Source organism: Microcebus murinus, chromosome 2 (assembly GCF_040939455.1).
Source record: "Microcebus murinus isolate Inina chromosome 2, M.murinus_Inina_mat1.0, whole genome shotgun sequence".
Lineage (NCBI taxonomy): Eukaryota > Metazoa > Chordata > Mammalia > Primates > Cheirogaleidae > Microcebus > Microcebus murinus.
This window is the reverse complement of record NC_134105.1, coordinates 25,692,847-25,716,896: the sequence shown is the minus strand read 5'-3', so window position 1 is coordinate 25,716,896 and position 24,050 is coordinate 25,692,847. Positions and strand designations below refer to the sequence as shown.

At 40.3% G+C, this 24,050-nt stretch overlaps 1 protein-coding gene across 1 annotated transcript in view; it reads right to left on the bottom strand.

Annotated features, from left to right (window-relative positions):
* Positions 1 to 7,735: 7,735 nt before the first annotated feature.
* The window catches only part of AGO4 (argonaute RISC component 4), a 39,595-nt gene continuing 23,280 nt past the window's right edge, over positions 7,736 to 24,050 (bottom strand). The window contains exons 14-18 of the mRNA XM_012765238.2: positions 23,612 to 23,927; positions 23,340 to 23,474; positions 14,207 to 14,308; positions 13,737 to 13,936; positions 7,736 to 11,650 (exon numbers count right to left, since the gene is read on the bottom strand). Of these exons, the coding sequence (XP_012620692.1) occupies positions 11,542 to 11,650; positions 13,737 to 13,936; positions 14,207 to 14,308; positions 23,340 to 23,474; positions 23,612 to 23,927 (862 nt within the window). The 3' untranslated portion in view covers positions 7,736 to 11,541. The remainder of the gene's footprint in view (positions 11,651 to 13,736; positions 13,937 to 14,206; positions 14,309 to 23,339; positions 23,475 to 23,611; positions 23,928 to 24,050) is intronic.

Here is a 24,050-nt window from a genome sequence, read left to right as displayed (position 1 = left end):
AAGTAGGCTCCTTCCCTGTGTGGAAAGCCAAGGATGTCCTGTACTTACTGTAGATTAGTAGGCAAAGCATGTTAAATAAAAAGGACTATTAACATTCTTCTTTGCCCTTATTGCTGTGTCTTCTTATCTAAGTCTTATTAGCAATAAAGCCAACATCTTGCTTTTCATCCAATTTTTTTGACATCTGTTTTTTCAGTTGGTTCTGAACCGGTGCAGGGAAGAAGATATGATTTATTAGCCCCCAAAAACCTCAACATCTCCATCTGACTAGTGAAAACCACTTGTATTTCAAAACTCAGCTTAAGGCTTCCTGCCTTCATGACAACTTCCTGACATTCCCTCCTATGTGTCCCCTGCATTTCCTGTAGTGCCTGTGTAACACTTTGCTGGTCTCCTTTGTTGACATAACCTTCCTCTTCCTCATCCTCCTCCTCCCACCACTAAACATGTAAAAGTCTCAAAAGCATGAAGAACATGCTTTTTTTATTTTGTAGCCCCAATGCCTAACACAATGTCAGGAAGGCCGTAGATATTCAATAAGTGCGTGCCAAATAAATTCTGAACACATGATTTCAGTGTTGAAAAAGGATAATTGTTTATTATGAGATAATTAATGAAAATAACAGCATATAAAATCCTAAATGTATTAACAGTACAACTATATAAAATGTATATGTATTGAAAGGTAATATTTAAAATCAATTGTCATTGTATTTGGGATCTTTCTAAATAAGAATTTTAAAACTCTTCTTGCAGAGATTTCTATGTCAATAAAAATTTAAAAAAAATAAAATAAAATAAAACTCTTCTTATTCCTAATGTATGAATTATCTCCTCAACTCCCCACATGCAACTCCACACACATGGGATTAGGGGATTAATATCACATGGGACACTGAGCTGCCAACAGCAGCCAGGTGAAGGCAGTTGGAAAAAGCAAGATTAAACATAGGAGAAATCAAGCCTAAATGCCAAGTGCAAGAGCCAGGAATAGGGACAAGGAAAGGGATCACAGAACCTGGAGTTCAGGGTTATATGAGATAGGATTACTAGGAGAGCAAGGCTTACAGCAGAGAGAAATTCAAGCATTACTTCCTTAAATATCTGTGGGATTCAATCTCTAAAAGCTGATTTAAAAAATATAATATGCCTGTAGGAGTCTATGGATTTTATTTGTTTACCAAACATTAAAGAGCACCTACTATATGCCACTGTGTCTTAGTTTCACAAAGATAAATAAGACAAAGTCCTAAGAAGAATAAGTACAAAAATACCTAAGCCTATTATAGTAAAGGTGTTGAAAGCCAAAGGCAAAAAGAAGATATTATTTAAAAAGCAACCAGAGGAAAAAGGGCAGTTAACTTCAAAGGTACTGAAAGGTAAATTCCCAACAGAACAATAGAAGCCAAAGACAATAGAATCTTCAAAGTGCTGAAAGAAAAAAAAATTAAACTATATCACCTATCAAAATTGTCCTTCAAATATTAAGGGATCTGATTCAAATATGGCAAAAAACTTGAATAGACAGGTATTTCTCCAAAGAAGATAAACAAAATGGACAATAAGCACATGAGACAATCAATGCTCAACATCACTAACAATTAGAGAAATGAACGTCAAAACCACAATGAGATACCACTTCACATTTATTAGGATGGCTATTATTTAAAACAAACAAACAAACAACAACAACAAAAAACAGGCTGGGCGCAGTGGCTCACATTTATAATCCTAGCACTTTGGGAGGCTGAGGTGGGGGAAGATCACTTGAGGTCCGGAGTTCAACACCAGCCTGAGCAACATAGCAAGACCCTGTCTCTAAAAAATAAATTTAGAAAATTAACCAGGCATGGTGGCACATGCCTGTAGTTCCAGCTACTTGGGAGACTGAGGCAGAAGGAAACCTTGAGCCCAGGAGTTTGAGGTTGCAGTGAGCTATGATGACTCCACTGCACTCTAGCCTGGGCAACAGAGTGAGACCCTGTCTCAAAAAACAAACAAAACAGAAGGTAACAAGTACTATTGAGAATGTGGAGAAATTGGAACCTTTGTGCACTGCTGGTGGGAATATAAAATGGTGCAGCTGCTATAGAAAACAGCATAGCAGTTCCTCAAAAATTAAACCTAAAAAAAAAAAATTAAACCTAGAATTATTAGTGATCTAGTAATTCTATTTCCAAGTATATACTTCAAAAAACTAGAGAGGTGGGGGAGAGGGGACAAAAAAAGTATATACTTCAAAAAACTAAAAGCAGGGCCTTGAAGAGATATTTGTACACCCAAGTTCATAGCAGCATTATTCACAATTGAAAAATGTGGAAACAACCAAAGTGTCCAAAACCTGATTAATGGCTTAGGGTATATTCATAAATGGAATACCATGCAGCAATAAAAATGAACACATTTCTGCTACATGCAACAACATAGATGAATCTCAAAAACATAAAATTGAGCAAAAGAAGCCAGAATCAAAAGATTCCATTTATATAAATTCAAAACAAGCAAAACTACCTATGGTGCAACAAGTCACAACAGTGGTTATTGATGTATATGGGTTATAAACTTGATTGCAGTGATGGTTTCTTAGGTATATGCATATGTTTAAACTCATTGTATGCATTAGATATGTGCAGTTTTTGTCTATCAATTACACCTCAATAAAACTGCTTTTAAAAAGATAATAGTGATCTTTGAGCAGAACAGATTCAGGTAGTGACTAGAGAGGGGTGCTATAGGGTTTCTGGGTGCTGGTAAGCTTCTGTTTTTAAATCTGGGTGGGAATTACATGGATCTTTTTTTTTTTTTTTTTTTGAGACAGAGTCTCGCTTTGTTACCTAGGCTAGAGTGAGTGCCGTGGTGTCAGCCTAGCTCACAGCAACCTTAAACTCCTGGGCTCAAGCAGTCCTTCTGCCTCAGCCTCCCAAGTAGCTGGGACTACAGGCATGTGCCACCATGCCCGGCTGATTTTTTTCTGTATATATTAGTTGGCCAATTAATTTCTTTCTATTTATAGTAGAGACGGGGTCTCACTCTTGCTCAGGCTGGTTTTGAACTCCTGACCTGGAGCAATCCTCCCGCCTCGGCCTCCCAGAGTGCTAGGATTACAGGCGTGAGCCACCGCGCCCAGCCATATGGATCTTTTTGCTTTGTGAAAATTTGAGTTATATACCTAGGATTTGTATACTTTGTGTATACTTCAAAAAAGTTTAAAAAGGCTATGTATTAATAGTAAAGTCTCCTCCCACTTCCATCCCTCTCCCAGTTTTTTCCACTTGTACATCGGATCTCATTCCCTCCAACTTGCTTCAAGTTCTCCCTCTATCATATATCTTTTCTCTTTCCAGTATTTCCAATTAATACCTTTCTATTGCCTTCCTCCCTAGTGTGTAAATAGTCAAATCTCTCCCATTCTGAAAAACTAACCACTTCCCGCTCTATGTAATATCGGAACTTGTGTTTTCCCTTTATATCCAGTCTGCCAACCAGAGCCTCTGTACTATTGATTCTTCAGGCCTTTATGGTCGAGCTTCTGCCCCCTCAAGCCATAGACATAGCTTTCACCAGAGTCACTCTTAATTTCCCTGCTACAAATTCCAATGAAAACTTTTCAGATCTTGTCTTTCTATACCACCATTGGACTGTTAACCACTTCCTTCTTCATATCTTTTGTCTACATGTTTCCAAGTCTTTACATATATTATCTCATTTAATCTTTCCAACCCAAGGATGTGAGTACTGGTACTATCTTCATTTTATAAATAAGAAGACTGAGGCTAGGAGAGGTTAGGTAACTTGCCTAGTGTCACACAGCTAACTCCCTGTCCTACATAAACTTGATGAAGTGCTCTTTTCCCTTGGTTTCCAGGACAACTGATTCTCTTTTTATCTATTTGTCCATTTTTTGTTTCCTTTGGATGTCTTTCTTCCTCTGTCTATCCTTTAAATACTTGTGTTCCCGAGAATGTCATCTTTTCATCTCTTCTCTCTCTGCATGATCTTTCTGGGCACACACTTGAATAGTTTTAATCACCACCTATATACTGATGGCTTCCAATCTCTTTCCCCAGTCCATATATGCACCAGCCCTCAAATCCACCTTGTACAAAACTGAACTCACCACCTTCCTCCCCACAAATCTACCTCTTCTCCTGTGTTCATTTTCTCAATGGCACCTTTATTTACCCAGCTACCCAAGCCAGAAACCCAGAAGCCTCCCAAATGAATCTACCTCCTCTTTATTCTCCACCTCCACTCTGCCAATATGTTCTGCTTTTTCTAATTTCTGACTATTTCTTGTATTCATTCCTTCTCTTCAACTGTACTTCAAATACATGCTCAAGTTCAAGCCTTATCAGATTTGCTTGACTATTGCACTAGAACTTGAACTTTTCTCCAGCAGAACTTCAGCTTCAACCTACCCACAATACTCCTGCCAGCAAAACTAACACAAATTAGACTCCGCTATTCCCCTGGACCTATGGGATAAACTGTAAACTCCTTATATTGCCATTTAAATCTTGTCCTTTCAGGAACTGGTGCCTGCCTTGAGTCCAATTCCTCCCTTACCCCTTATAATCTAAGAGTACCAAGATTATTTGTAATTCCTCCATACACAGCATGATCTTTTTTCCCCTCTACACCTTAACCCATGACCAGAATTCTTGGAATGCTTTCTTTCACCTTGTTAATTTATAAAACTCTTATTCTTCCTGAGACAATTCAGTCATCACTTTTTCTAGGAAGCCTTCCTTGATCCCCAGACTGGGTTAAGTGATCCTAAGGCTCCATGTGTGTATTTCTCACAGCACTTAAGCCTCAGAGCTACATTTTCACATGTGTGGCCCCTAGTTTACAAGCAAACTCCTTGATGGCCAAATCATGTATCTTTCATCTTTGTATTTCCTAGCACTTAATAGAAGCTCCAGAAATGTTTCTTAAACTAAATTCATTTGCTTTCTTCTTTAGTTAATTTGTAATATAGCTGAGTGTTTTCTTTTTTTTTTTTTTTTTTTTTTTTGAGACAGAGTCTCGCTTTGTTGTCCAGGCTAGAGTGAGTGCCGTGGCGTCAGCCTAGCTCACAGCAACCTCAAACTCCTGGGCTCAAGCGATCCTCCTGCCTCAGCCTCCCGAGTAGCTGGGACTACAGGCACGAGCCACCATGCCCGGCTGATTTTTATATTATATATATTAGTTGGCCAATTAATTTCTTTCTATTTTTATGGTAGAGACGGGGTCTCGCTCAGGCTGGTTCTGATCTCCTGACCTTGAGCAATCCGCCCGCCTCGGCCTCCCAGAGTGCTAGGATTACAGGCGTGAGCCACCGCGCCCGGCTAGCTGAGAGTTTTCTTCCTACTCACCCATCCCTGTGTGATTTTATTCCTTTTCTCTTTAAAGGCTTGCCACTAGCTTCCAGAGGATAAAGTTAACACAGCAGAAATCAGAGCCAAGAAACAGAGAAAAAGAGACAAAAGACACACATGTCTTGTAATGGTGCTTATCAGCCTGTCACTCTCCTACTTACTGACCACCCATTCTCCCAATAGGAGTGGGGACACAAGTCATTCCTGGCTGGTATGGCACATCCCACAGTATTTCAGGGGTGGCCATGAGCATGACACACGGGGGGTGGGGGGGATGAGGTGGGAGTAAGGCCACCTGAATCACACAAAATAATGGAATTCCCACAAAAAGAGGGATTTCATATCCCAAAGAAGGAGTAAGTGAAAGCATCGGAATAGACAAAAATTAGAGCTACCATAATATACTGTAAGGGAATGGTATATCTAGAATCCTCTTGCCAGCCCATCCTCCCTTGTCCACTTGGCAAATTCTTGTTCATGCTTCATGACCTATCCCCAAACGCACCGCCACTGTAAAGTCTTTCCTGACTTCTCATTGCAAAAGTGATTTCCCCTTCTAAGTTCCTCACAGTATTCTGTTATTTCATGTTCAACAGCAGGTGTAATGAAGTAAGACGGGTCTAGATTCAAATTCTAGCTTCCTCATTTAGTAACTGTGTGCTACTTAGCCTCTTTGAAGCTGTCTCCTTATCTTTATTTTGTTTTTGTTTTTTTTGAGACAGAGTCTCGCTTTCTTGCCTAGGCTAGAGTGAGTGCCGTGGCGTCAGCCTAGCTCACAGCAACCTCAAACTCCTGGGCTCAAGTGATCCTCCTGCCTCAGCCTCCCGAGTAGCTGGGACTACAGGCACAAGCCACCATGCCCGGCTGATATATATATATATATATATATATATAAGTTGGCCAATTAATTTCTTTCTATTTTTATGGTAGAGACGGGGTCTCGCTCAGGTTGGTTTTGAACTCCTGACCTTGAGCAATCCGCCCGCCTCGGCTTCCCAGAGTGCTAGGATTACAGGCGTGAGCCACCGCGCCCGGCCTCCTTATCTTTAAAATGGGGATACCACTATCAATCTCAGAGGACTCTTGCTGGGATTAAAGATATCAGGATAAACTGACTGACATATAGTAGGCACCAGGCAATGTGAATCTCAGTGCCTCCTTCTCTACCCCATGCAAAATTAGAAAGATTTTTTTTTTTTTTTTTTTTTTTTTGAGACAGAGTCTCACTTTGTTGCCCAGGCTAGAGTGAGTGCCGTGGCATCAGCCTAGCTCACAGCAACCTCAAACTCCTGGGCTCAAGCAATCCTCCTGCCTCAGCCTCCCAAGTAGCTGGGACTACAGGCATGTGCCACCATCCCTGGCTAACTTTTTCTATATATGTATTAGTTGGCCAATTAATTTCTTTCTATTTATAGTAGAGATGGGGTCTCACTCTTGCTCAGGCTGGTTTCGAACTCCTGACCTGAAGCAATCCGCCCGCCTCGGCCTCCCAGAGTGCTAGGATTACAGGCATGAGCAACCTCGCCCGGCCAGAAAGAATTTTTTGAATAATTAAGTTTTTACTCTTCTGTGCTCCCAGCACCTAGGCAGAGCTTGGCATGCATCCAGTTCATAATAAATGTTTGATAACTGATAAATATGGAGAAGGAGATGTGCTGACAGAAAAAACAACTATCTTTTTTTTTTTTTTTGAGACATGGTCTCCCTGTGTTGCCCAAGCTGGTCAAACTCCTGGGCTGATCTTCCTGCCTCAGCCTCCCAAGTAGCTGGGTACCTTCTAGTAGAATTAGTTGTATGTAGGACTTTCTCCTCTGTTAAAATAAATTCCCTGAGGAATTGTCCCTGCCATGACTTAGCAAAAGGGCTATGCTGGTGAGAATTTTTTTACAAGATATGAAACTGGGTAACTTCAGGTTGGGTGGATTTGAGCCGCTTCTGCTCTAGAGAAGTTAGTCTTTTAAAGTATGTGGCCACACCGCCCTCTGGAGACTGCAGATTTTTCTCAAGACATTACGTAAATAGATCTTCCCATTAAGAGCTATATATACCCAGAACACTGATGAATCTTGTAAACGTTTTCATATGTGAAAAAAAAAAAAAAGTTTTCATATGTGAAATGTTGCTGAGAATCTCTTTTAAAATTCCCAAATAGCAATTTCTTTGTTAAAGTCTTATTTTAGTTTTAATTGACACATAATAATTGTATAACAAATAGCAATTTCTAAAAATAAGGATACCAAGGAGTTAAAAAGATGAAGTTTTCCCACTGTTCTTCTTTGTCAAATTTCTCAAATTGAGGAAGTTGTTTTCAAAAGTAACCATGTGTGTTGCCGTTACAGTGTACTCTATATTTATTAGACAATTGACAAGAAAAACAACTTTTGGCACAAGAATGCCAATTTATTCCTTTTTTTGGACACATGAACACAAAATATCCCTGCAGGCCAAAAAAAAAAAAAAGTTTGCAAAATTTAAATGACCATCATCTTATCTCAACATGGGGATACAACCCCTCCCTTAATAGTTTAGAAAGTACCTCGTATTGCTAGACATACATCCAGTCCAAATTTAATAAAATACATTTTAAAACGTTACAAGTCTAATAATATAGAAACAAAAATCACACCATTAGTCGAATGAACAAATGCAAACATTTTCAGCCACTAGACATAGAAAGAGCATGAATATGTCAATAGCAAGGCATAAGAAGAAAATGGTTAATCGATAACAAGATCTTTCCTTTAATTTTAGAAGGAAAAATTCTTGGAGTTGAAGCAGTATTGATACAATGCCCTCAGCCTCCACTTTCTTAAAATGAAAGCAGAGCTACCACCTTGCTATTGAGCAAGACAATCTTAACAGCACATCCACAAAAGGTCGCTAGGGCAGGGTGGAGAGGGTGAGCCTTGTTAAACAGTGGATTACATTTTCCCACGAGAAGAGTAGGTAGCTGAGCCAGGTAGGTAAGCTCTGATATAGGCTGGGCACCAGATCCTAAAATGCAGACCATATAGAACATGTCTGCTTAAAAATCATCACCTTTGGAAGCAGCAAATAGAATTTACAGTAAGAATATGTTCTGCCTGCCCAGAACGCCAGCTGCATTAAGTCAGCTAGTTCACTTTATAAACCATTCAGAATTCAACAGCTAACAATAACAACAACAAAACATAACTGATTCAACATTTGAGTCTCCACCACTCCCTTAATGTCCCCACTCCTTATCCCCAAATTGTTACTCTTTAGCGTTGCTACATTTAAATCTTTCACACCACATGACAGTGCCTAACAGGCTGCATTTTTTTAAGAGAGAGAGAAAAAAATAACAGCCTAAAACTACTTCTAGAGAATGCACACCTCCCATTGATTGACACATGCATAACAATTCAGTCAGTCCCGAGGGGGTTACCTAGTCAAATTGTCAAGCCAAATTAAAATAAAACTAGGCATTCAGACTTGCTTGCAGTAGTATTGCTGCAACTCTGATTCTATAGTGATTACCTCTTAAAAATTCACCCCTCAGCAAGTTTTTTTCCCAATAATCCTAGTTCTCCCTTATTTCTTTCCTTTCATCCAAAATGACAGCATTGCACCTTTAACGGTACTGTTTTCCTATAAATATAGGCCTCCCGGCTTTTCATCCACCACCACACTGATTTGCCCCAGTGTCCTGGGGCTGACTGAGGTCTTACAAATGGTATAGTTCAAGGTCAAGCATAGAGCCCAATTGCAGGCAAGCGAATCAAGGCTTCCGGCACTCCGCCTTGCTCCCTGCTCCATACAAGCCAGGAGATGGTGAGAAGTGACGCTTCTTCTGTGCATTAATAACAAGCAAGCCCGAGGCACTCAAGTGCAGGTGTGGGGCCCACTGGCCAGCCAGCCAGCCAGCCAGCCAGCCAGCCAGCCACCAAGAGTTCTTCAGATCTTGGACTCCAGCGAGTCCTCCTTCTCCTAAAAAAGCTTCCATTTTTCCTCCTCTTGGGTCCAGAGCGGCCATGCTGAAGGGTATATTCTGTGCTCTCCCTGAACAAGTGTGAATAAAAGCAGCAAGCCAGCCCCTCACCAACACGTCCTGATTTGTATTATCCAAGTGAGGTATTTGCAAAAAAAGGAAAATCTTATGAAATTAACATCTGCCATCTCTTCACTCCTGCCTATGTTGTGCTTCAGTCACAGAACTTGCCTTCATCCTACTGTCTGCAGAGATTAAGGATGTCTGCATTCATCTGGATGAGCTATAGGACTCAACAGACATTATGAAACTCTCTCGGAGACCAGTCTCAGCAAACACTGGTGGCGCCGCTGATCAACAGCACGTGGAAATGTAAACTTCAATGTATTTACAAGTTCGTTTAAACGACTGAAGAAAAACAGTGCTTTATATTGCTGGGATTCTGAGAAGGCTAGTTTATGAGATTTGGACCGGCTAATGAGTTCAAGCAAACGCCCTTCACCATCAGATCCAGTGTTTCCCCACCAACAGTTTCCAGACAGAGGCGGCAAAATTGTTTTTCCCCACATCGCATCTGTCTCTTTCCCCGGCACCTTCTTCAGCCATAGGAAGCATGGCTCTAGGCCTTTTATTCCCTTTTCCACCTCTCACTCCTGAGGTGCAGGATAGAGAATAGAGGATAGAGTCAGTGAAATTTGGGCTGGGAAACACTGGCTGGAACTACCAAGACTCTATGTAACTGTTGTCCATTCACAAAGTATTATCTATCTACACTACGTACAGAATACATTTTCTCCTACATTTTTAACTGATGCTTGCTTTAGATCAACTCCCTTTGTTTGGACAAGAAAGGAATCCCATCTCCCTGTGAGTGGAATCCAGAATCTACTAAGAAAAATCAACCTTTTCCACAAGTTTTAGTTTAATAAAAGGAAGGAAAATCCACCAAGTACATTTTAGGTTGAAAGAGAAGCAAAAATTTGCACCACAAGTAGTTGTTGTGTGAGTAACCTTGATGCCCAGGGAAAAAAGTTTTTGAATGCTGGTAAGTTTTTGCAAGTTGCAGCATCACTCAATGTACCTTAAGGACCGGCAAAGCCTTTCCAGTAAGGAAGCATCCTGGTTCTAGCTTATTTTAAAACAAAGTGACAGGACACCAATTGTGAATATAAAATAGGTAAAAATAATTCTTTAAAAAGGCATGGAAATATATGTCTTTTCTGATCAGTTTCAGAAATTGCCAGATTATGATATATAAGAAATAGCTGATAAAATCATACTGAAATCTCATCTAGAAAACTACATTGTCAGGGAAGGAAGAGAAGGGACCTTAAAAAAATGTTTATTGCCAAAGTTAACTTTCTATGAGAAAAGTTTAAAAATCATTTAGATCTAACAAACCACACAGCAGCATAAAATGGGCACTTTTGAAAACTTGGAAAAATACTAAAACTAATTTTTTTTCCAAATAGGGGGAAACATGAGTACTTTTACCATGGCAGTGTTATCTGTCACTGTGACATATATTATATCTGTTTATGTCACACATTCACAAAAGTCAATCAAATAAGAGAACTGCCTATTTGAATCTGCAGCCAAATATAGTGCAATTGCTTGGCAGCCTGTACTTGCACCAGCACAAGTCTGCAGAGATCAATAAGATAAAGTAGTAAAACTAATAAAACTCTGTAAAACTTTCAAAAATTAATGCTTGTTAAAGGCATTTACAGTGGTGAAGTCAGAAATCTTCATTAAAAAGTCTATGGACCCACACAATTAAATAGTTACACTGAACTGAAGTAGATTGTTTGGTTTTTCTCTCCCACTTATGCATACACCCCACTCAATGAACACAGAAAAAAGGAATAATCTTCTCTTATAAGACTAGAGGGATGCGGTGAACACCACAGCTAGCAAAATATTCCATAGAAACCTTTCTTGTAAAGTCCTTTAGAAAGTTCAGGCTGATCAGCCTTTGCACATTGAGGTAAAAATTCAGTCCAGTGCATCAGAAAAGATAATCTATGAGTATCTATTACTTTAAAAAAATGGCTCAATTTTGTTGATGCATCAGACAGTGCTGCAAAGTATAGATTCAGTGCAACTATTCCGAGCTGCTGGTAGAAGACCACCTGAAGTCAACTTGGCTCTATCTAGAGGCGGTAGGCATTTGAAACATTTTGAGGCTGCATGGGGTGCCAAATTGGTTGAGTTCTTTTTCTGAGACTCTCAGGCAAAATACATCGTGTGCTGGGTATCGTGGTGGATCTGCACAGCCTTAGCCAAGGCCTGAGGATCCCGGCCGTTGCTCTGTCCTGATACATGACTGCCTTCCGCACTGTTAAGAAAATAAAGCAAAAAACCAGGTGTAACAGAAGACCACTTCAAACTTCACATGCTTCAAATAGCACACACAGTACTGGATCCAAGAAGATATTAGGCTCAAGCTTTGGCTCCTTATAAAATGTTATGTCTCCAACATCAGTTTGCTCAACTGAAAAATGCAATACAATTTATTTAATGGGCTTTTGCAAGAATTAGATAATGCCTGCAAAGACCCAAATCCGTAACAGTACCTATATAAGGTCTTCCATTGCCCATTATGTCTGGTTAATTTGTACTTTCTATTTGTCTTTTAGACATCAGTCAAATGTCATTTTCCCCATAGAAATCTACCTTGACTCCAAAGTCCAGGTCTGGGCCACCTGAAACATGCTTTCGCAGAATTCTGTAGTTTTCTTTCATGGTACTAAACACAATTGAAATTAAATTATTAATTAAGTAATTATTGATTTCCTCACTGGGATATAAACTCCATGAAAGCGGCAAGTTTGCCCATCTTACTCACCACTATATCCCTAGTGCTTAGCACATAATGGAATCCCAATGATAATTTATTGAATGAATGAATCTATGTACCTGCCAGAGTGCTGGAACATAGCAGACACCCAGAAAATGTTACTGTGCCACCAGTCTCTTCTTGCTTTCTCCTCACTAGCTATATAACCTCGGACAAGTAAAAACTCCTCTGAACTTTTGTCTTTTGGGGTAACAACAATAACTTATAAACACACCTCTTAAAGATACTGTATGATATAAAGGGTTTGGGAAATTGTAAATCTCCATCCCTCTTCTGACTTCTTTCCTTAAGTAATCATTATTCTCATTATCTAGGCTCGATATCCTAGCCATCTTTTACTTCATCCTTTCCTCTGCCCCTTGTACCCAATTAACTATCAAGTCCTGTCTATTCTACCCCAGGAATAGCTTTTTACATTTAACAAAGACAATTTTGCTCTAACATACTTTTCCAGCCTCATGCCCGCTGTTCCCCTTTAATATGCTCCAGCCAAAGAAAACTTGCTGTTGTACAAACATGTCACTTGCTTTCTTTCCTTTTTGTCCATTGTTCTCTCTGCCTGGAAAATTCTTTTCTTTCCTTTGTAGAGTGAAATTCTACCCGTCCAACTATGAAATCTTCTCTAATGGCCTTTCCTCTGATGTCCCAATGCACTTTTATTTATACTGATCCGGACTGGTTGTCAGCTGTATATTTGCCTGTATTGTCTCCTATATACTAAAACATGAAATCTCTATGGTCAGGAAACATGTCCTGCTCATCTTATAGCACAGCACTGGGCACACAGTCAATACTCAATAAATATGTTGAATGAAAGAAAGTATACTACAGAATGGAATGTACAAAGCCACAGCTGGGCATTTTCCATAATAGTGTATTTTCAACCCTTACAGAAATAGACTTGCAGTGGAATGTCTACTATTTAGCAGCTGAATTCAGACTTGGGCAAGAGCCCAGAAACTGCTACACTTCACAGATGGTCATTTGGAAAAGAAAATTAATGCAGAGAGCTTGTTTAGCTATTTAATAGTAGCTCAGTAACAGGTCAAAATGTCTGATTCTCTGATTCTCTTGAGACCCCTATTTGGGGGTGAGAATGGTCTGACCCCCCTCCCACACACACACCCCCCTATTCACAGTGGTGCATTTTCCAGATTGTACAGAAAGTAAAGTAAACTGATCAGGACTTCTTTCTTGCATGGAGTGGAATCAGCAGGCCTGAGACTGCTTTGACTGGAGCCAGGAAGCTATGCTGTCCACTTTTTGAGGCTACTCAGGACCTGAGCAGAACTGAAATGCATTTTGCTCTATGGGAAAACCACAGGCAGCTCCAAATTAGACTCCCTTAGAGACACAATACAAGTATAAACAAGCCTGAGCACTTCACAGACCAAAAGTCACCTTATAAGCTCTCAAAAGCACGTGCATTTTTATTTGTGCCTTGCAATTTAAACCCTAAAAGAAAGCTGAAATCCTTAATAAAGTTTTCTATAGCTCTCTCTCTCTTTTTTTTTTAACATGCTGTTAAAATAGAAAGAGATTTTATTGTGCCTGAGAAACTTGCCTGTCATGATCTTTATCCACCAGATGATACCTTGCCCTAAATGCTACAAGCCGGGCATAGTATGCAGGGGCTGGAATAGAGACTGAGCGTGTGCACCTCACATAGGTATGACACAGCTGGTAAGTCAGTAGCTGCAGCTCATCTGCAGTGAAGCAGTTGTCATCCCACAAGACCTGGTAATGTGAAGGACGGCTGGTTCCCTGGAGAGAGAGTTTTAGGATTAATGCATTTCCGACATGGATTGACTACCTGAGAGGAGAGAAGAATTGAAACCTACTCCTTAAACTCAGAAGTATTTTTGCCTAGCACACCTACAAGTAGATACCCAGACCAAAAGATGACAACAGTTCTAGGATACAAGCATTAACAAAGTTAAGTACAGTGTTTAATAACAAGTCTACTCAAGCTAGTTGTTGAATTTGCAAATATCTCCCTATCAAGTCAAAGATCTAGACCAGCTTCCAAATTACCTGAATTCCTGCATGACTGCAGAGGTAAAAGTCAAATTCAGATGGATGTGTGATGGTACTATCCACTGTAGTGCCTGCTGGTACATTGCCACTTTTCCCCACCTACCAAAAAAAAAAAAGTAATTAGTCCTTAAAGTGCCAAACTGTGCTCAGACCATTTTTTCTTTTGTGTGTTAATCGGTAACAAGTTGGTAAACAGATCCTAAGTAAATTCTTGAAAACCACTTTCATTCCAAATGTTGAATTCCCTGTAAGTTTCCCTTAACGCAACCATTTCAACCTAAAGTATTTTCTCAGACAAACATACTCCAGGGATCTCTCTAGGGGAGTCCAGACAAAGAATTATTTTATCTGTGACTTTGTGCTACAATATTATCTACTTACTAGCACACATTGGCATGTTCACAGAGGGGAAAAAAATTAACACTTAAGATGGATAAGCTTAGTGAGAGAAAATTAGGTTTATTCCTTACTTGGAGTAAAAAAAAATCCACAACTTTCAGTAAAAGTTCAGATGAAAGAATCTTTGAACTGGTCTACCAGATGCAACATAACTAACTATAACTATAACTACAACTATAACTATCACTTAAGGTCAGGAGTTTGAAACCAGCCGGAGCAAGAGTGAGACCCCCGTCTCCACTAAAAATAGAAAGAAATTAATTGGCCAACAAAAAATATATAGAAAAAATTAGCTGGGCATGGTGGCGGATGCCTGTAGTCCCAGCTACTCGGGAAGCTGAAGCAGGAGGATCGCTTGAGCCCAGAAGTTTGAGGATGCTGTGAGCTAGGCTGATACCACAATGCCACAGCACTCTAGCCCGGGCAACAGAGTGAGACTCTGTCTTAAAAAAAAAAAAAAAAATTCCAGTATAGAAATAAGGCCGAAAAAAAAAAAAAAAAAAAAAAAGTTACTGTCAAATGGTTATCAGGAAAAGGGCACTGAAATGGGAATTAAGAAACCAGTTTCTGATCTAAGCCTAGGCTTGCAACTATATACCTTGAGCCAAGCATAATATCTTTGCACTTCAATCTAATCATCTATACAATTAAGTGATGATCTCTTACACTGTTAAAATTCTAAGCCAGAACTCTACAGCCAACTTCTAGAAAAGCAGAAAGGGGAACTTCAGAAATGCATGTATAAGGAAAGGAATTAAATCTTGCTATGGGGTTACCCTCTTCTACTGTATGACAAGGTTCAATATGAAGAAGTTTATTTAGCATATAGACACAAATTTGATAGGAGTTTTTGTGACTCTATTCTAACTATTGTTACCTTCAGCTGAAGATCATACACCATATAATAACTGTATAAGTATAGAAAAATCTCCTTTCATCAAATTCTCATGCAAACTTGAGTTCCTAGTTGGATCAGAGGAAATGTAATTGAGTTATAATGGTTCTAGCATTTTTCCCCCTAAGTATGTTCTTCAGGAATATTAGTTTTGCAGATATGTTTAGGTATTTTATGGCCAGAAAAATTTGAGAAACACTGGATTAAACAAAGGCTAAAATGTTTTTTCTACTATATGACTTCTCAGAACCTTTATTTAGTCATGTACAATCTTTAAGAGATAGAGAATACACCACTTTCCAAACTTATTTGACCCTTAAAAAAAAACAACCCTCCAGTTCTAGAGATAATAGCTTCAAGTACTGGTACCCTCGGGAAAAAGGAATCCAGACATGCTCAATTCAACAATTATTACTTGAACACCCATGTATGTGCCAGCCTCTGCAGCAGATGCTATGGATGAGAGCCAGAGGCACAGAGAGAATTAACAAATTTGCTTTCCTGCCTTCATGAAAGCCATATACAATGAAGTGTAATATGATGTGATAAGGGCATATGGAAGGCACTGGGGAAAGCTGGAGCACAGGAAATTGTTGAGCCATGCCTTATAGCAGCGGTCCCCAACCTTTTTGGCACCAGGGACCAGTTTCATGGAAGACAATTTTTCCACAGACTGGGGAAGGGGGGATGGTTTCAGGATGATTCAAGCGCATTACATCACTTATGCAGTCAAACCTCTCTGCTAATGATAATCTGTATCTGAATCAGCTACTCCCCTGTGCTAGCATCACCGCCTCAGCTCTACCTCAGATCATCAGGCATTAGAGTCTCGTGAGGAGCGCGTAACCTAGATCCCTCGCATGTGCAGTTTACATAGGATTCACGCTGCTATGAGAATCCAATGTCGCCAGCGGATCTGACAGGAGGCGGAGCTTACGTGATGTGAGCACGATGGGGAGCAGCTGTAAATACATGATGAAGATGCGGCCTGGTCGTAACAGGCCACGACTGGTACTGGTTGGCAGCCCAGAGGTTGGGGACCACAGCCTTACAGAATAATCAGAAAGAGTTAAAAAGGGAACGGTGATAAAAACTGGAAACACTCCAAATATCCCTAAACTCAGGAATGGACAAGCAAACTGTGGCTCATCCGTATCATGAAATACTACTCAGCAATAGAAAGGAACAAATTATTGATATACACAATAACTTGGACGAATTTCAAATGCATTAATAAGGAAAAGAAGCTAGACTCAAAGGTTATATGATTCTATTTATATGACATTCTGGTAAACGAAAAACTATAGGGACAGAATACATATCAGTGGTTTCCAGGGGCTGGCAGGGAGGGAAAGGCTGACTATAAAAGGGCATGTGAGAATTTTTTGGTATGATGGGATCAATACACAGTTGACACTCAGTACCTGTGGATTCCATATCCAGGGATTTAACCAAATGCAGGTATTTGACAAAAACGGGATGATATGTTAATTACCCTGTTTTAATCACTATACATTCATTGTTCCATAACTATTACCCCATAAATATGTACAATTATTATGTGTCAATTAAAAAATAAATAGAAAATTTTTAAAAATTAAAAAAGATGAGAAATATAGGAAATTGTTAACATGTTTAACAATTTAATTTTAATCTGGAAAAAAGGAAGAAAATGTTCAGAAAAAATACAACAAAAAATAATACAAATAAATATGGTACATCAACTATTTATATAGCATTTACATTGTATTCGGTATTATAAATAATCTAGAGATGGTTTAAAGTATATGGGAAGTATGCATAGGTTATATGCAAATAATATTCCATTTTATTTTATTCTATTTTATTTTATTTTATTTTATTTTTTTTTTTTTGAGACAGAGTCTCGCTTTGTTGCCCAGGCTAGAGTGAGTGCCGTGGCGTCAGCCTCGCTCACAGCAACCTCAAACTCCTGGGCTCGAGTGATCCTTCTGCCTCAGCCTCCCGAGTAGCTGGGACTACAGGCATGCGCCACCATGCCCGGCTAATTTTTTTTTTATATATATATCAGTTGGCCAATTAATTTATTTCTATTTTATAGTAGAGACGGGGTCTCGCTCTTGCTCAGGCTGGTTTTGAACTCCTGACCTTGAGCAATCCGCCCGCCTCGGCCTCCCAAGAGCTAGGATTACAGGCGTGAGCCACAGCGCCCGGCCTATTTTATTCTATTTTATTTTTTGAGACAGAGTCTCACTCTGTCACCCAGGCTAGAGTGCTGTGGCATCAGCCTAGCTCACAGCAACCTCAAACTCCTGGGCTCAAGCGATCCTCCTGCCTCAGCCTCTCAAGTAGCTGGAACTACAGGCCAGGCGAGTGCTACCATGCCCAGCTAATTTTGTCTATTTTTAGTAAAGACAGGGTCTAACTTTTGCTCAGGCTGATATCAAACTCCTATCCTCAAATGATCCTCCTGTCTTGGCCTCCCAGAGTGTTAAAATTACAGTCTTGAGCTACCTCATTCAGCCATATTTTATTTTTTCAAGATGAAGTCTTGCACTGTTGCCCAGGCTGGAGTGCAGTGGCACAATCACAGCTCACTGCAGCCTTAAACTCTTAGGCTCACGTGATCCTCCTGCCACAGCCTCCCAAGTCACTGGGATTACAGGCATGAGCCACCACCCTGGCCTATGCCATTTATATCAGAGACTTGAGTCCCTTTGGATTTTGGTATGTGCAGGGGGTCCTGGAACCAATCCTGCACAATACTGAGGGGGATATTTTTATTGTATATTTGTATTGTGATGGTGATTACAGAACTACATGCATTTGTCAAAACCATACACTAAAGTAAAACTATACTCTAAAAATCTGGGTGAATTTTACTGTATTCTACCCTGATAAAAATAATGGGGAAAGGGGGTGGGATGGATGTACTCATTCCAGAGATAAAAATGCACAATGGATATGGGAAATGGAAGATGTATGAGGTCATAGTGAAAGATAAAAATGTTGTCTTGGCCACCTTGGGAAAACAGTGACCACCACAGGAAAGCATTTGTAAGCAATGGGGAATACTTGAAGATATTTGAGCCATGGAGAGGCACAATGAAATCTGTGTTTTCACAGCAGGGTGGAGGACGCACTTGTGAAGGAGCAGCGGAGACAGGGAGACTGCTAGGAGTCCCCCGAGACACAGAAGAGCTCTGCTTAGAGCAGCGGGAACACACAAGAGGACAAACTGAGACGAGAGACAGTTCAGGGCAGAACACAGAGACTATTTGATCAACTGGATATGGGGGGACAGGAAAGGAGGAGAAGAATTTAAAGACAACTCCGAAGTTTTTTAGCTTGACTGACTTAGTATACAGAGATGCCAAGTATTAGAATAAAAGGAAAACCGGGGGAGGACTAGGTTTTGGATGGGGATAAAACACTAAGTAGAAGGTTTAGACGTGTTTTGCTTGAAATGCCTGTGGTAGATTGTATCACTCCTGCCAACTATTCCTGTGCCCCTCCCGAGGGAAGGATTATACATCCCCACCCAATTATCTCAGGAGTGGCCACGTGACTTGCTTTGGCTGATAAAATGTGGTCTGAAATGTGTTACTTCTCAGCAGAAGCGTTAGGAGCCAGCACATGGCTGTATCTTTTTGATACACATGTCGTGTATCTTTTTCCCCTTCTGCCACGGTGACTGGTGATGTTCCAGATAGATGCTTCTCTGCCAGCCTAGGTTCCAAAGGGAGGACAGCAGGGTCACAGCTGCAGCAGAGCCACAATGAATGTATAATGTGAGCAAGAAACAAATCTTTGTAAGCCACTAAGATTTGCAGTTTTTTTGTTCTTTTGTTGTTGTTGTTGTTTGAGATAGAGTCTCACTTTGTTGCCCAGGAAAGAGTGAGTGCTGTGGCATCAGCCTAGCTCACAGCAACCTCAAACTCCTGGGCTCAAGCAATCCTCCTGCCTCAGCCTCCCACTACAGGCATGTGCCACCATGCCCGGCTAATTTTTTCTATATATATTAGTTGGCCAATTAATTTCTTTCTATTTATAGTTTATAGGCCAATTAATTTCTTTCTATTTCTATTTCTATGGTCTCGCTCTTGCTCAGGCTGGTTTCGAACTCCTGACCTGGAGCAATCCGCCCGCCTCGGCCTCCCAGAGTGCTAGGATTACAGGCGTGAGCCACCGCGCCTGGCCAGTGTCTTTGTTCTTGTTGTTACCACAGCACAGCCTAGCCTATCTTGACTGGTACAATGCCTACAGAGCATCTAAGTAAATATGTATTTCAGGTAGATAATTGGAAGCTCAGATCAGGAGCTGTATAGAGTGCTTGGGGCTGGAAAAAATGAATTTAGGAATCTATTAACAAATGAATAAGTGAACCAAGAAAAGGGGATGATACTAAAGAGAGAGTTGCCGGGCGTGGTGGCTCACGCCTGTAATCCTAGCACTTTGGGAGGCCAAGGCGGGCGGATTGCTCAAGGTCAGGAGTTCGAAACCAGCCTGAGCGAGACCCCATCTCTACCAAAAATAGAAATAAATTAATTGACCAACTAAAAATATATATACAAAAAAATTAGCCGGGCATGGTGGCGCATGCCTGTAGTCCCAGCACTTGGGAGGCTGAGGCAGCAGGATTGCCTGAGCCCAGGAGATTGAGGTTGCTGTGAGCTAGGCTGATGCCACAGCACTCACTCTAGCCTAGGCAACAGAGTGAGACTCTGTCTCAAAAAAAATAAATAAATAAAATAAAGAGAGAGTTGAGATGAGAGGAGGGGGAAGGATGAGATGCCAGGAAACATCAGTGTTTAATAGACAGAAGGAGAAGGAAGAGTCAAAAAAGCCTGATTATAGAGGTGGGTGGTAAGCCTGGAAAGCCATATTGCTAAGGCCACAGAAGGCATTTGATTGTCTTAAGTGCTGCAATCAGGTCAGTGTGGGAATCTGATAAGGTATCTCTGGATTTGAAGTGAGCAAGTCATTGACAGAACAGCTTCAGCGGAGGCACTGAAATTGCAGTCAGCCTACAGAAAATTGAAGTATGATGTGAGAAGGTACAGATGGAAAGTCAAGTGATTGTTTTCCTAGAAGTTTGTCATGAAAGGAAGAAAAGAGAAGAGAGTGGGTAGACTAGGAGCAAAGCAGAGTGAAAGGAACTTTTATTAGGGGGGAACTAAAGAAGATTTAATCAACTTTAAAGGGTAAAAGGGAGGCAACAGAATGAGAAAGATTGAATTTGAGAAATAATGGGTAATTAACAAAGTGAAGCTCTAGAGAAGGTAGAAAGGACTAGAACCAAAAGCATAGGTGGGGCCGGGCATGGTGGCTCACACCTGTAATCTTTTTTGTTTTTTGTTTTTCCCTACTGTGTGGTAGATATCTGAAGATTATATCTGTAATCTTAGCACTCTGGGAGGCAGAGGAGAGAGGATCACTTGAGCCCAGGAGTTTGAAGTTGCAGCGAGCTCTGATGACACTACTGCGTTCTAACCCGGGCGACGGAGCAAGACTCTTTCTCAAAGAATAAAATAAAATAAGACAGGTGGGAGAAAATAAAGCATAGGTAGAAAGATTAGCCTAAGTAAGATGTGATGAAAGAGATAAGAAAACACAAAATTTAACTAAGTTTGAAAGTAGAGGAGAGGCAACTGAGAAAATTCATGCCTTCTAAATCTTGTTTTCTTGGGGAAATATATGGTAGGACTGTATTGGCAATGAAGGCATCATGGACAGGGTAGGGGAGTTGAGAAGAGTATAAAGGTTTGGAACAGATGCTATGGGAAATAGGATTAAAATGAAAAAAATGCAGCATCCAAGGTGTGGCTGAGATTTGCTATCATGAATTTGTAATATGGCTCATTATTAAACAAATCATTTTTTCCCCCAGCAATTCCTATCCTCCCAGGAGTAGAAGCAAAGGAAATGGGCAAATGGACTGATTCACTGATAAAGAGGCATGTTTAGAGAATTGAAGATGTTGATAAGTGTTGGGGTACAACATAAACTAAAAGCTGGGACTGTCAACCTTGAAAGGTTAGTAGTGACACTGGATGGTAAAGAATAAAACTATGAGATGACTTAATAATAGCTTAATAGATAGCTTAGAAGGATAATCCAGGTCCTAAATCTAAATGGATAATAAGTTGACAGACGAGTGCAGAGGTGACAATAGCAGTTAAGGAGGAGTGGCAAGATGTTTTTTGTGTCCAGAGCTCAGACAAGAATACAGAGAATTTGTATTAGCAAAGTCTAAGAAGTACTACTGAGTCAGGGTTTGGGCAGTTTAGAAGACAGCACTTTTAGTCTAAACTGATTGGTGGACCTGGGACCCAAGGAGAAAAAAACCTTAGTTCCTGAACAATTCAGAAAACAAAAAAGAAAACAGTTTCTTTTTGAAATTCTTGGATTAGAGACAAAAAACTAAGGGCGTACCAGAAAATAATGGGAGTAACTGACAAGATTACATGATTAGGCAAAAGAAAGATCTGGCTTCCCAGGAGGTGGATCAGGGAGGGCCTGGACAAGATGAAGTAATGTCATAAAAAATATCAAAGAAGCAAAATTATCCAATGCAGGTTGAGTGTCCTTCATCTGAAATTCTTGGGACCAGAAGTGTTTTTTGGATTTAGAATTTTTTTCAGATTTTGAAATATTTACATATGCATAATGAAATATCTTGGGGATGGGATGCAAGTCTTAACAAGGAAATTTATTTATATTTCGTATACACCTTATTTACACATAGCGTAAAGGTAATTTTATACAATATTTTAAAGACTTTTGTGCATAAAACTAAGTTTGATCTGCATTTTGACTGCAACCTCTCACATTAGGTCAGGTGTGGAATTTTCTACGTGTGGCATCATGTGAGAACTCACAAAGTTTCAAATTTTAGAGCATTAGCATTTCAGATTAGGGATGCTCAACCTGTATTATATACCTATAATTTACTAGTTTAGGCATAAATATCAGATCATAGGGAGTCCAAAATGCCTTTTATCAAATGCTGGGAATTGTACCCCAAATTAACATTCATTTATTAACTTAATCCTTACAACATCCTATGAGGTAGGTATTGTTCTTAACCACATTTACAGAGGAGAATATTATAGCTTAGAAAAATTAAGTAACTCCTATGGTTAATAAGTGTGACATCATAAACATTCACCATTTATGCCCTAAGAATCCCTGCACTGATATAAAGTCATTTGGAAGAGAAATTCTTCTTTATACTCTAGAACTGTGGCTCAGGCACTGGCAGCTAAAAGTAACAAATGGTAATAAAGTCCAAACAGATGTACCTGGCATGTTTCTAACCCCTCTCCTCCCCCCAGAAAAAAAGCAACACTAGAAACAAGCATCTCTGCCACACAAGGGAAATATTCAGTTATGCAACTTGTATCATTCAGAATTGTTCATCTAAGCTCAATTGCAGTTAGTGTATTTATTAAATTATTACTAGGTACTTTGGCTTCTGGGAAAAAAGTATAAAAATTGTACATACATGTTTCTATATCACTTGCCACAGCCTCAGATAATGAAGCTTATTATTTTTGAGACAGGGTCTCACTCTGTCACCTGGCTCGAGTGCAGTGGCATCATTATAGCTCACTGAACTTCAAACTCCTGGGCTCACGTGATCCTGCTGCCTCAGCCTCCCGAGTAGCTGGGACTACAGGCGTGAGCTACTATGCCTGGCTAATTTTTTCTATTTTTAGGAGAGATAGGTTTCAATCTTGCTGAGGCTGGTCTCTAACTCCTGGCCTCAAGCAATCCTCCCGCCTTGGCCTCCCAGAGCGCTAGGATTACAGGCCACCGCAACCTGCCAACGAAGCTTATTCTATGTCTTCTTACCCTTTCTGTTTTATCTGCACAGAAGAGTCGTGTGTGATGTCTTTTTTGCACCACAATATATGTTATTCCTGGCCGGTAATCTTCTTCCAAGCTAATACATGCCTTTCGAATTGCTATTAGTTCTGGCCAAGCTACCTAGGAGATAGAAATGGAATTATGTTTAATTGAGAATTTGCCTAGTATCTCTCCAATCTACCCAGAGTGGCAGATGGGAGGAATCTCCATCAGATTCCTAGAGGCCCCAAAGGACAACAATGGGATAATGAGAGTACCTGTTTCATTTGTCCCTCAGATACCCCTCCACGATAATAGATGATCCGAGTGGGTTTGAAGCGGGTGGATTTGTAGAACTGAATCAGCAGCTCTCGAACCATGTTAGTAAGGTCCTGGATGACCTCCTGACTGTAGAGGAGCTCCTGGGAGATCTCCTGCCGGGAAGTCTGCACCCGAACGGTGGCACAATACCTGCTGGGGTGGCCATCCATACTGCCAACCACAGCAGCAATGGAGGGCTTCTTCCCATCCCCCGCTGGGGGGTGCGTGACATCTGCTCCCAGGAAGATGACAGGCTGCTGGAACACTGAGGGCCTGCTCAGATTTAAGGAGATGTTGCCACTCAGACATACGATTGAAAATGTTTGTGTTTAGCAAGATTTCATCACCAGATATAATCGTAGATATAATCTTATGAGACAACAGAGACATGCCCAT